The sequence below is a fragment of the Ornithorhynchus anatinus genome, chromosome 9, assembly GCF_004115215.2.
Source record: "Ornithorhynchus anatinus isolate Pmale09 chromosome 9, mOrnAna1.pri.v4, whole genome shotgun sequence".
NCBI classification, from domain to species: domain Eukaryota; kingdom Metazoa; phylum Chordata; class Mammalia; order Monotremata; family Ornithorhynchidae; genus Ornithorhynchus; species Ornithorhynchus anatinus.
The window spans coordinates 52052083-52064102 of NC_041736.1; the positions used below are offsets into that span (position 1 = coordinate 52052083).

Here is a 12020-nt window from a genome sequence, read left to right on the forward strand (position 1 = left end):
CATCCTGCCATTGGGTCAGAACTGTCCTTTATCTCCGTCCAAAATTCCAACTCCAATGGTGGCTATAAAATGTGTGGAGGAACTAGGTGACGGTTCCTTCCTTGTCATCATTTTATCTGAATGTTTAGGGATTTCCAGATAACTTGCCAGACCCTTCCTCTCCACATCCCTAGCCAAAGTTCCCCTGTAAGTAACCCCTTCAAAACTCATCTGTGAATTTCACCAAATCTCTCCCGGCCCCTGGACTCTAAGCTCCCTGTGGGCCCGGGAGCGTGTCTGCCACCTCTGAGGTATATTGTTTTCTTCTGAGCCCTTAAATCGGAGCTCTGCCTACAGTAACTACTGTAAGTGCCACTCATTGACCGACCGATTGGCCCTAGTGAAGTTCCGATTAAAGAATTCTTTCTTAAAGTGATCATTTCATCGAATTTTTCTTCCTTCCTTCCTCTCGCCTGCAGATATATGTTGGGTAAAGGAGGAAAACGGAAGTTTGATGAGCATGAAGATGGGCTGGAAGGCAAAGTGGTGTCTCCCACTGACGGTCCATCTAAGGTGTCTTACACCTTACAGCGCCAGACTATCTTCAACATTTCCCTTATGAAACTCTATAACCACAGGCCACTGACAGAGCCGAGCTTGCAAAAGACGGTTTTAATTAACAACATGTTGAGGCGAATCCAAGAGGAACTCAAACAGGAAGGCAGCTTAAGGCCCGTGTTCATCACCACTTCTCAGCCTACCGACACCCTCGGCGACAATTACCGGGAGGCCCAACCTGCTTTCAGCCATCTTGTCTCGCCATCGGCTCATCCCACTGACTCGGTCAGCACTACACCGTTGGAGTCTTGCCTCACCCCAGCCTCTCTGCTGGAGGACGATACGTTTTGCACTTCCCAGGCCGTCGAACCCGATGGCCCTACCAAACTCCCCCCTCCGACTATCCAATCTGTAAAGGACAGTTTCTCCTCGGCCTTGGACGAAATTGAGGAGCTCTGTCCACCACCTACCTCCACTGAGGCAGTAGCAGCAGCCGTAGCAGCAACAGACAGCTCTAAAGATAACTCCAGCGGGTCGAACGTTCAAAAGTCCGAGGGAGTCCAAGAGAGCCGAACGGGCGACTCAAAACTAATGGACTCTCTCCCCGGCAACTTTGAGATAACTACTTCCACGGGTTTTCTCACAGACTTGACCCTGGATGACATCCTCTTCGCGGACATCGACACGTCGATGTATGATTTTGACCCCTGCACCCCTGCTACCGGGGCTGCCTCCAAAATGGCTCCCGTGTCGGCAGATGACCTCCTCAAGACTTTAGCCCCTTATAGCAGTCAACCAGTTACCCCAAATCAGCCTTTCAAAATGGACCTGACCGAACTGGATCATATAATGGAGGTGCTCGTTGGGTCGTAAAACCTACGAAACCTAGCAACTTTTTATGTCCCAGTATACCCACTTGGAAGTGTTTTTCACCACCTGCAGATTCACAGCACTGTGCATGCGTCCTGGCTTGCCTTTGTTACAGAAAAGGATCACACTAGTTTTTGCTTCAAGCAGAGTTGGAGTGCCTTCATCTATGTATGACCACTTTTGATGATTCGAAGTGGTTCCTCAAGGAAGACCTGATCTCCTGGGAGAGGAAAGAAAACCGTATTGATGATATATTACTATGTTGTTACCCACACACACACATGAAACAAATATTGGGATTGTAAAAGCGAAGCACAAGGATTAAGTTGGGGAAAGCTGTAAATTGCATGTGCATATTTGTCTATTTTTTCTATAAGTTTTATTGCAAGAGGTAAAAAAAAATTATTATTTAGATAATCTCAGTACCTTTTTTGGCATTTTAGCCCTGTATAGGTTGACTTAGCAATTCAGCCGTTTGGAGGCATTAGCTACTCCTCTAAGTGTTGCATTTACATGGCTGTTAGAAACTGCTGCCCAAATTTATTTTATATTTTTGTACAGATTCTGCAGTTTATGATATTGTTTTTCTAAAAACAGATGCTGTTTATACACACAAAAATAGCTATTTTGATAGGATTTGCTCACATAGTTCCTGCATACTTCAAATGTACAAGGTGCACTTGTACTTTTATACAGAGTTGTAATGTTTTATATGTGTATGGTGCAAAGAGAAAATTGGATCAAATTAATCTGCAGTTGATCTCCCTGAATGCAAACACACACCCAAAAAGTGCTTTGAAGAAAGGGCCGGGGAAAATTGCACCCAAGTTTCACAAGGACTGACCCCCCGGTATATCTGAACACCTGTGCACTACTGTGATTTCTAAACCTAGAGCCATGTCTACTCACAAAACATGTGTTAAGCGGTTGGCAGGAAACAGCAGTGAAACTTGGGTTTTAGGCGATGGTTCTTTGTAGCTTTCTCTTTTGAGGCGAAGGCTACCGAAAACTAGGGCCTCACGCATGCCCAGCTAAGTGTTTTCAATTTTTTAAAAATCCCAGATGCTCTGTTTTTAACCTCTGATTTCCTTTGTTTGACAAAATTCGTTAGCGAGGTTGCTACAAGTTCAGCATTACATCTGAACTGGATTGGGTGGCAGGCGACCCTTCTACGAAATTTAACTACCCACTTCAATGATAGATTTTTTTTTTAAGGCAGACCTGGCGTTTTCTTAATGATCTTTGTGTTCAGTTTTTACTCGCCCTTTCTTGAAGCATTTTTTCACTCTATAGGTAAGTGCTGAAAACAGCATCTTCAGTATTACTGCAGTGAAGCTCATCTCTTACCTGCACTGGATGGACTCTTACTTTAATATCCATTGCTGTTGAAACTGGAGTTAGTCACATCACATCCTTTGGCATCTCCAAATCTGGTTGGTTTCTTGTATCGACTGCGTTAACTAACTGCTTTACACTTTATAAGCCTGTTTTACAATGAATATACAGACACAGCTTTCTATGCATGTTTCCCCCATAACACCTGAGAAGTCTTTTGTTACTGCACCAATAGCATTTTTATTCGTTGTGGTGTACATTTAATTTTTAAATGTTTGCAATGTATCATGCCTGTCGCCGAAATCGTAACGGCATATTTTTTTTAATGGTACTTTAGCTGTTGAGTGCAGGTTACAACCTATATTGTTGAAATGCATATGGCTTCTTTAGGAATAACTTTTATATTTATTTAAGAAAGTTTAAATTATGTTTTATGTCATTTGACGATATTCAGTCAATTCTGCTCACTTCTTGCCATGGATAAAATTGGGTCGTTTCTGCCTATTAAAAAAGGCACTTTAACCAGGCCATAGAATATTTTATATATTTATATGATGCACATGACAAAGCAAATAAATTTGTGATGAAGGAACTGCTCATCTAAGCAGAAGGCTCGTGTTGGTGTAAAACGATTAAATCCTTCCAGATCCTAATTTACTTTCAGCCACCTTTAGTATTTTTTTTTTTAAAGGATGATTGTCGACTCAGTGAAGCAGCAAGAAACTGATGGAACTGCTATTGTTCTCTTGCAAGGGACCTTAACATTGCTAACTTTTTTTGATACTGCGAACAGATCTGACATTAACCTTTGGGAGCATGGGGGGACCATTTTCAGCTGAGGGTTGGCAAGGGAGAGGAGAGAGGCATTGGCTTTATTTGGAATTCAGTGTCAGTATGATTATTATTCATTCCTTGTAGAAGAACAATTCTGCCCCGGACTCCATGATTTTTACAAATGAAGGTGTCGGAAAACTGCAGCCTCCTGCTCAAAACACACCCGCCCCCCCCCCCCCCCCCCCCCCCCATATCACGCACACTAGTGTTGATTGTTCAGGATAACAATATGGTAAGCAATTGATTTACCATTGTTACAGCGGATTTACAGTAACTTAGAATGACTGCACTTTCGTTGGATTAGTAAATTGTGTATTTAAACAAGTACCATATGTTAGGCAACAGTTCAAATAAGCGCCATTTTCAGAGCAGAGGAGTGTTGTCTAAAAGTTATTCTTTGCATTTTTTGTTTTTGCAAGGCAGAGTAAAAAAAAAAAAGTACATAGTTTAATCCTCTCACCTCCCTTGCTGTAAATTCTTGGCAGTTGAAGCCTTGTGAGTAAGAAAGTAAAACTTCAAGGTGATCCATTTAAAAAAGGACATAACTATCGTTTGTTGTTTCTTTTTTTAAAAAAAAAAACAAACATGATGTAGTAAAATGGAGTAAATCTTATTGTGGCTTCAAACACCCACCCTCACCTCCACAAGTCTACGGAGGGACCTGCTTCTGGGAGTTCAGTTCTGCAACAGGAACCAATTCCGTTTGCGGTGCGGACATGGAGAAACGCAGCAAAGTCTGAGTGGCACATCCACGCTGGGCAGGGAGGGGAGTAGAGTGACACTGATGTGCAATGAAGTGACAAGACGAGAGCAGAATAAAAGAGCTTTGGAGTTGAAGTGATTTTTTTTCATAAGTTATTTATTCCTTTTTTCTTTGTAAATATATTTATTTTATTGTGAAGCTAACAACATCTGGATTGTAACATGTACAGAATGTATGGTAGGAATGTATTCTCTTGTAGGAATGTAAATCTGTATTAAAAGGGGATCGGAGCCAGACTCATGGAAAATGAACTGAGTTCTTTTCATGGTATGCACGGTTCACATTCGTTTTTACTCTCTTTTCTAATGTGGGTCTATATGAAATATGCAAAAAGTATGGATGAGGATTGAGATTGTTTCCCCAAACTGTTGTGAAAAAATCAGGGCTCTGAGAGTGACTTTTTTTAGTCAGGGTCCTGGTAGCACTCTGCCGTTCCCTCTATTAAGGAGAGTGTAACCACAGTCACCATCTCAGTCATGGAAAAGAATCAAAAACAAGCCCAAAGGCCTCAATATACGAGAGTGTATTTATTATTCTTGTTGGTCCAAGCGTTTAAACACCACAGCCTGGAGTGCTGTCACCTGCAGTGTAGAAAATGCGATTAATCAACAAACCCATTTCACAGGACAGAAGCGTTTAAAGTTTAAAGTTCATAATCGCTGTGGAACACAAGGGAATCGATGGAGCAAAACCTTCCTTAAGTGAATGATGTAAAGTACAAACTACCTTGTGCAGCAATTGTGTCTCTTCTGCTATATGTTATTAGCCTGAATTGCTTAAATTTCGATGTTGTGAATCTGACCTTTCCATTTTCTGAAAAAATGGAGTTAAATTAAAGATGTTCTGGTGAAAAATGGTTAATTCCCTGCCACTGTTGCGCAATTGATCTTGAAGAGGTTTTTGTGTCCTGTTTCCTTGCAAGTTGCTTTCAGTACTTCTGCGAATTAGACTGAATGTTACTTGAAAATGAGCAAATTCAATTCATTTTGGCTGGAGAGAAAGCTAACTGAAATTCCGGGATGCTTTTGGGAAAAAGGGGGGGAAAAATGGGAAGAGAAATGTAATCCATACATGTAAACAGCAAAGATTCTGGAAAAGGTGTAAATAGTGTGAAATGTTCAGTGCATGGTTGTTGAGGAGGGCTTGTTGTTGTCAAAAAGAGGCTGTAATTTTTCCCCCACAGACCTTAGAGCTGTGCCTTTTCTATGCAATATTACAGACATATACATCTGAAACCAGACTACTGTATTCACATGTAGGTATGGGCTGTAATCAAAACAATTGGACAAATGTACATGGAAATGAGCAGTCTTTTGTAGTTTTATATTATACAATAAACAGTTAAAAGATTGAAAAGGGGCCTGTTTGGAGTTCTTTTGTTCTGTTCCTTCTGCCTCAGTTAAGTATGAGGAAGAAAAGACTCAAGATCCTGAAAAAGTCAGTGACTTTCCTGCTCCTACTTCCCCACCCCCCTTTTGTGGGACCAGAAAATTAAAATGGAGTAAAATTATCTGAAAATCAAAGCTTCTTTCCTTATTGGCTTGTGAGCATCAATTTTTAAATAGCCAATCTGATTTACAACTTTCAAGTGAAACAAATGGTGACAGGCCCAAGTAGCGGGTGGGAGAAGGGGAAGGGGAAACGCAAAGCCTTTCAGCCCCACGAGGACACAAATCATTCAGTTGTATACAAATGATTTAACACGTATGGTTTAGTCTATATTTAACAGTCTGAATTTCTGAACTCAATAATGCCATTTCCCCTGTTCACCCCCCTCCCCCACCCCACCTCTGTTTGTGACCTTAAATCTCCCCTGAGAACGTTTTCACCTCATTGGGGGGGCGAGGGGGAGCTTGGTGTGATAGCCCCACTGCAAGTGGGTAGGAGGGGTCTGAGGGAAGACTATCCCGACTCAGGCCCTACGCACAGGTTGCAGAGGTAAACCTGTGGCTCCACCCCTTGCCTGCTGTGGGACCCTGGGTAAATCACTTCATTTCTCGGAACCTCAGTTTCCTTTTCTATAACATGAAGATTCATTACCTATTCTCCCCCCAACCCCTCGTCCCCCTGACACAGCCGCGTGTGGGATGGATTGTTTCAGAATAGTTGCCTCGTATCTACCCCAGTGCTCACTGCAGTGCTTGGCCCATAGTAGGCACTTACCAAGTAGCACAATTCCTATTATACACCTCACGCAGTCCCTCGTAACCTCTCCTCAGGAGGCTTTCTTACCATGAGTAGCCTAGGTGAAGCCGGAGATTCAAGTGCCGGGAGAGCCAAGTAAGCAGGATTCAGAAGGACAGCAAAGCAGCAAGTTTTCTTCTGAGCGTGCCACACGAGGCATTTTGGCTGCCGTGATCCGGCTCGTGTTTCCCGGGTGGCAGCTGAAGATGGTGGGTCGCTCCATTGAGAGAGCCTGCGGCAGCGCTCCAGCCCAGCTGGGATTAGTGGCTGCTGCTCAGCAGTGGTGATCGCCAGCTGCAGGACTGCAGGAGCCCAAAAATCCTGGAGGCTTTTACCACTGGGAGGGACGCGGACACATTCAGGAGGCCGGACTGTAAAATTTCTTTCCAAACTTGGCTAAAGTGACTCATCTCCCTACACAAGAGCAAAGAGTAATCCAGAAATTAGCAGTGCCCAGCCGAACCCTGGATTTTTCCCAGTTGATTAAGGGGTGCCTTATCAGGTTGGCCAAACATATGGAAGCATCCCCTCCACCCCTCTCAATCCTTCATGATATTTCCTAAGCCTCTGAGTGCAGACCACTGGACAGAAGTTGCAATCCCTGCCCTTACGAAGGTTACGTTCAAATGAGAGGGAGATGAGCCAACATAAATTGCCCATATTTACTTACGTATTTGTCCCGTTCCAATTTTTAAGGAAGACATACATAAAAGCTTTTTTTTTTTTTTTGAGCTTGGGAGCAGCAAAGATCTGGAGAATAACAGTTAAAGAGACTTGTACTTTGCCAAGTGCTTAGTGCAGAGCTCTGTGCACAGTAAGTGCTCAATTAATAAGACATTAAGAGTGCACTGTGAAGAGCTTTGAAGACAACCATCAGGAAGGAGTCTGCTCGATGCAGAAAGAAATAGCTAGTCACAGGAGATTTCTGAGGAATGGAGAAAGGTGCCGAATGAATTTTTGAGAAGGTGACATGGGCAGTGTTGGTTAGATTGGAGAGGGGAGAGGCTGGAGGCAGAGAAATCAGTGAGGCGGTTGATACAGTGGTCTATTGGCTTAGGATAGCTTGAACTAGTGACTGAGTGAATAGGAAGGGGTAGATCTAGGGTATGAGGTGAAAAAAAAAAAGGGGAATGTGAGAGGTAAAAAAAAAAGAAAGGCTAGCTGCCTGCCTTTCCCATCAATTGATCGCATTTAAAGGGCACTTATGTGCAAAGCATTGTTGTAAACGCTTGGGAGACAGAATTACAACAGAATTAGCAGACACATTCCCATCCTGGAGCATCCTTAAACCAAAAGACCAGTATATGAGAACCATGGTGTAGCAAGGCAGCCAACGAAAAACCATGGCACTTTCCCTGGTTCTTAAGGTTGCGACCATTTGTTAATACATTTTGCTTACTTTGTCAGATCACTGCACTGCATGCTTGGGAGAGTAGAATACAGTTGGTTGACACAATCCCTGCCCTTGAGGAGCTAGAGTCTAGCGTGAGAGATGGGCATTAAAATAAATTACAGGTAAGGAGAAGGAACCGAGTAAACCATAAGTACATAAGTGCTGTGGTGGGGTGGGGGAGTTGAGTGGGGAGGGGCGGGAACAAAGGGAACAGGTATGGCCAGTACTCAAAGCTGAAAAAGGGTGCTAAACTGGGGAAGGACTTGTTCTTTGTGTGCAGGAATCTGAAAACTTCCTGATGGAAAGCTGAGGGAGTCAGTGGCCTTTGGGGTGTGAGTTCCCCACAGGGTCCATTTATGAGTTTGAATCTTCCCAAATTCCCCTTTAGGAGAGCTGGGGAAGGAACCATGAGTTTCCCTCAGGCTCAAGAGGCAAGAGGAGCAAGGATGGACTGGATGGAAAAAAAGATGAGGGAGCAAGTTGAGAAAATGAAAGAGGGTTGAAAGGATGGCCCCCCAAAGCTGGATTCATTGGAAAGTTAAATTAATTGGAACAAGTGAATTGAAAATACCACACAACCCAAACTTTTCCTCAGTCTCCCTATATGGCTCTCTCACTCTCCCTTTTCTCACACTCTCACACAGAGACACATATATACTGCTACTCATTCACGCAGGTGTTCTGCCCTCAATGTTGCATTCTCACAATCCAGTGGCTCTGGCCATTCCCCCATCTTCCTGCCTCTACGTCCAACACCATGATTCCCTGGAGTCAGGGTAGCATCCTGACTCCATCCAGCCCCTCAAAGCCCTGAACTCTAGTGTCTGTTCCAGGGATCCCTCTGGAACTCTCTGGACTCTCTGACACAATATACGGACTCCTGCCATCTTGAGTTGGGATTCAAAATAGCAGCAGTGATCTCCCTTTCCACCTACTACTCTCAGTGAGACTCAGGCCACAGACTCCCTGTGGGATGATTCAGAGGCCAAATTTATTCATCCATTTATTAATAGTAATAATTGTGGTATTTGTTAAGTGTTTATTGTGTGCCAGGCACTGTACTAAGCGATGGGGGGGATAAAAGCAAATCGGGTTGGACACAATCCCTGTCCTACGTGGGGTTCAGAGTCTCCAGCCCCATTTTGCAGTTGAGGTAACTGAGGTACAGAGAAGTGAAGGGACTTGCCCAAGGTCCCACAGCAGACAAGTGGCAGGGCTGGGATTAGAATCCATGACCTTCTGACTCGCAGGCCCGGGCTCTAGCCATGCTGTGCCATACTATGCCTTGCTGCTTCTCTAAATACTCAGTTTCCTCATCTGTAAAATGGGGCAAGCTAGATTGTGAGCCCCATATGGTACAGAGACTGTATGGGTTCTCATAACCACGTACCTACCCCAGCACTCAGCACATAGTCAGCACTTAATAGTTGACTATAATTATTATCATCTGCACATTTAATTATTTATTTAACTCCAGTGGCAGATTCCCCAGTCCCAAGAGGGGCCGAGGGCAGCGGGAAGCTGCCAGGGTCCGCACGGCCAAGCCGACAAGGAGTGCCAGAGTCTGCAGCCTTCTCCCTCAGGGGTGGTCGTGGGCTGCCCAACCGATACTGTGCCAAAATTCCTCCCGTTCACTTACTCTCACCTCCGATCGCATGTCACTAAGAATCACAGATGTCCCCAGCGACAGGAGACTCATCTCCCAGGATTTTTCCTTCTGGAGCCTCGCAGAGGGGCCAGGGGAGGAAGGGGTGAACCAGCCCCCCGTAAACACACTTGAGGACATAACTCCTCACTCTAGGCTTCAAGGCTCTCCATCACCTTGCCCCTTCCTACCTCTCCTCCCTTCTCTCTTTCTACCACCCACCCCACACACTCCGCTCCTCTGCCGCCCACCTCCTCACCATCCCTCGGTCTTGCCTATCCCGCCGTCGACCCCTGGGTCACGTCCTCCCGCGGTCCTGGAACGCCCTCCCTCCTCACCTCCGCCAAACTGATTCTCTTTCCCTCTTCAAAACCCTACTTAAAACTCACCTCCTCCAAGAGGCGTTCCCAGACTGAGCTCCTCTTCTCCCTCTACTCCCTCTGCCATCCCCCCTTTACCTCTCCGTAGCTTAACCCTCTTTTTCTCCTTTTCCCTCTGCTCCTCCACCTCTCCCTTCCCATCCCCACAGCACTGTACTCGTCCGCTCAACAGTATATTTTCCATTACCCTATTTATTTTGTTAATGAATTGTACATCGCCTCGATTCTATTTAGTTGCCATTGTTTTTACGAGATGTTCTTCCCCTTGACTCTATTTATTGCCATTGTTCTTGTCTGTCCATCTCCCCCGATTAGACCGTAAGCCCGTCAAACGGCAGGGACTGTCTCTATCTGTTGCCGACTTGTTCATCCCAAGCGCTTAGTACAGTGCTCTGCACATAGTAAGCGCTCAATAAATACTATTGAATGAATGAACCTGATCCGAGCTGGGGCTGCCAAGAGAATAAAGCTGAGAGGGCAGCTAGGGGCAACTGAGTCCCAAGGCCAGGCTTGGGAAAACCATCTCCTTGGGGAGTCCCCAGTCTTCATTGCATCTCTGCTTGCCTGCCGCCCAACACACCCCTGACTCCCTCTCCCACCTCCCCTCATCGGGCCGGGCTGGGGCTCCGGCTTGGATCTTTGAAGCCCAAGACTATGCCCAGATTGGGATGCTGGACCTTCATAGGGGAGAGATGACTTCCTGATGCCCTGGCAGCCTTCTCCCACCTGTGATCCACAGCCTCAAAAGGGCAAGATGGGAGGGAACCCGTGCCCTCTCTGTCTCTTCCTCCATCAAGGAGGAACGAGCAGCAGCAGAAAGAGAATTGATGTTTTCTGTTCTGGCGCCTCAACTCAAACAGCTGAGTCCAGAACCTGCAGGCAGAGAAGAAACACAATTTTGGGTAGCGTGTGTATGCATGCGCACTCCCCGGCACACACCACTGTCCACAGGCACCCATGCTGCATTTGGGTATTCATGTTTGGAGCTGTTGAATCACAAGGGGGAGTTGCAGGGGGATTGCAGGGGGAGGCAGTGCGTGAACCTCAGGAGATCAAGTCAGGCTCTTAAAAGCAATTTGCGCTCCCTTCCCTCTGAGCTCTGGATTAGCTCCTGCAAACTCCACCAGGAAGCCAGAGTGCTCGTTGACCGCAGAGCTCTAATTCCCTCCAACTCACACGCCAGCTCAAAGTGGCTCCCAGTGCTGGAACGGCAGTCCAGGCTGGGACAGACAGGGACCGGCTGGGATTGGGAGGGTGGGGCCGGGCAAAGCTGAGGATTCAGGTTCCCACTCCCCGAGGCGTGACGGGGCTGGACCCGGGTCCAAGGCAGGGGAGGCCCACCCCATCGGAGGGGCGGAGGAATGTGGAAAGAGTGTGGAGCCTGTCACCTCTCCTTCCCCTCGGGTCCAGGGATGCCACCCCAAAGTAATCCCGGGTGCCTCTGCTCTGACCTGGCCAAGGCCCCAACCCTCCATGCTCTCCGGGTGGGTCTCTCATTCCGGTTCTCCCCTGAGAACCCTCCTCAGGGCCGAAGCTGAGGGCGAGACGAGTCTTTGATGATGGCAAAAATCCACATGGCCTCACGTCTGCAATCATTCGTCTTTTTTGAGCACTTACTCTATGCAGAGCACTGTGCTGAGCGCTTAGGAGAGTATAGTACAATAATATAACAGAGTTGGTAGGTACGTTCCCTGCCCGAACCAGACTTCTCCCTCAGGGACTGGTTCTGGCTGAGAACCCAAGCCCTATCAAAAGAGAACATGCCATGCCCCCCTTCCTCCAGGCTCTGAACTGCTTGCCTCCCAGAGGAGCACCCCAAAGTCCTCAACCTTCCAGGCCTCTAGAGCCCAACCTCTGAGCACCACAAAATTCCTGCTAATTCCCCAGGAGAGCATAAGATCATTAATGATAATTAATAATCATGGTATTTGTTAAGCACTTACTAGATGTCAAGCCCTGTTCTGAGTGCTGGGTGAGGTACAAGTTAATCAGGTCAGACACAGTTCCTGTCCCAAATGGGGCTTGCAGTCGAATGAGAATGTGTAGTACGAATATTCCCTCTAGACCGTAAGCTCTTGT

General features: G+C 46.1%; 1 protein-coding gene across 3 annotated transcripts in view; it reads left to right on the top strand.

The window, feature by feature from the left end:
- SERTAD2 (SERTA domain containing 2) overlaps nucleotides 1-5695 on the top strand; it is a 115090-nt gene extending 109395 nt beyond the window's left edge. For all 3 annotated transcript variants that reach the window (XM_029072117.2, XM_029072116.2, XM_007672067.3), the window contains exon 2: nucleotides 459-5695. In XM_029072117.2, the coding sequence (XP_028927950.1) occupies nucleotides 463-1410 (948 nt within the window). In that variant the 5' untranslated portion in view covers nucleotides 459-462 and the 3' untranslated portion in view covers nucleotides 1411-5695. The remainder of the gene's footprint in view (nucleotides 1-458) is intronic.
- The last annotated feature ends 6325 nt before the right edge of the window (nucleotides 5696-12020 follow it).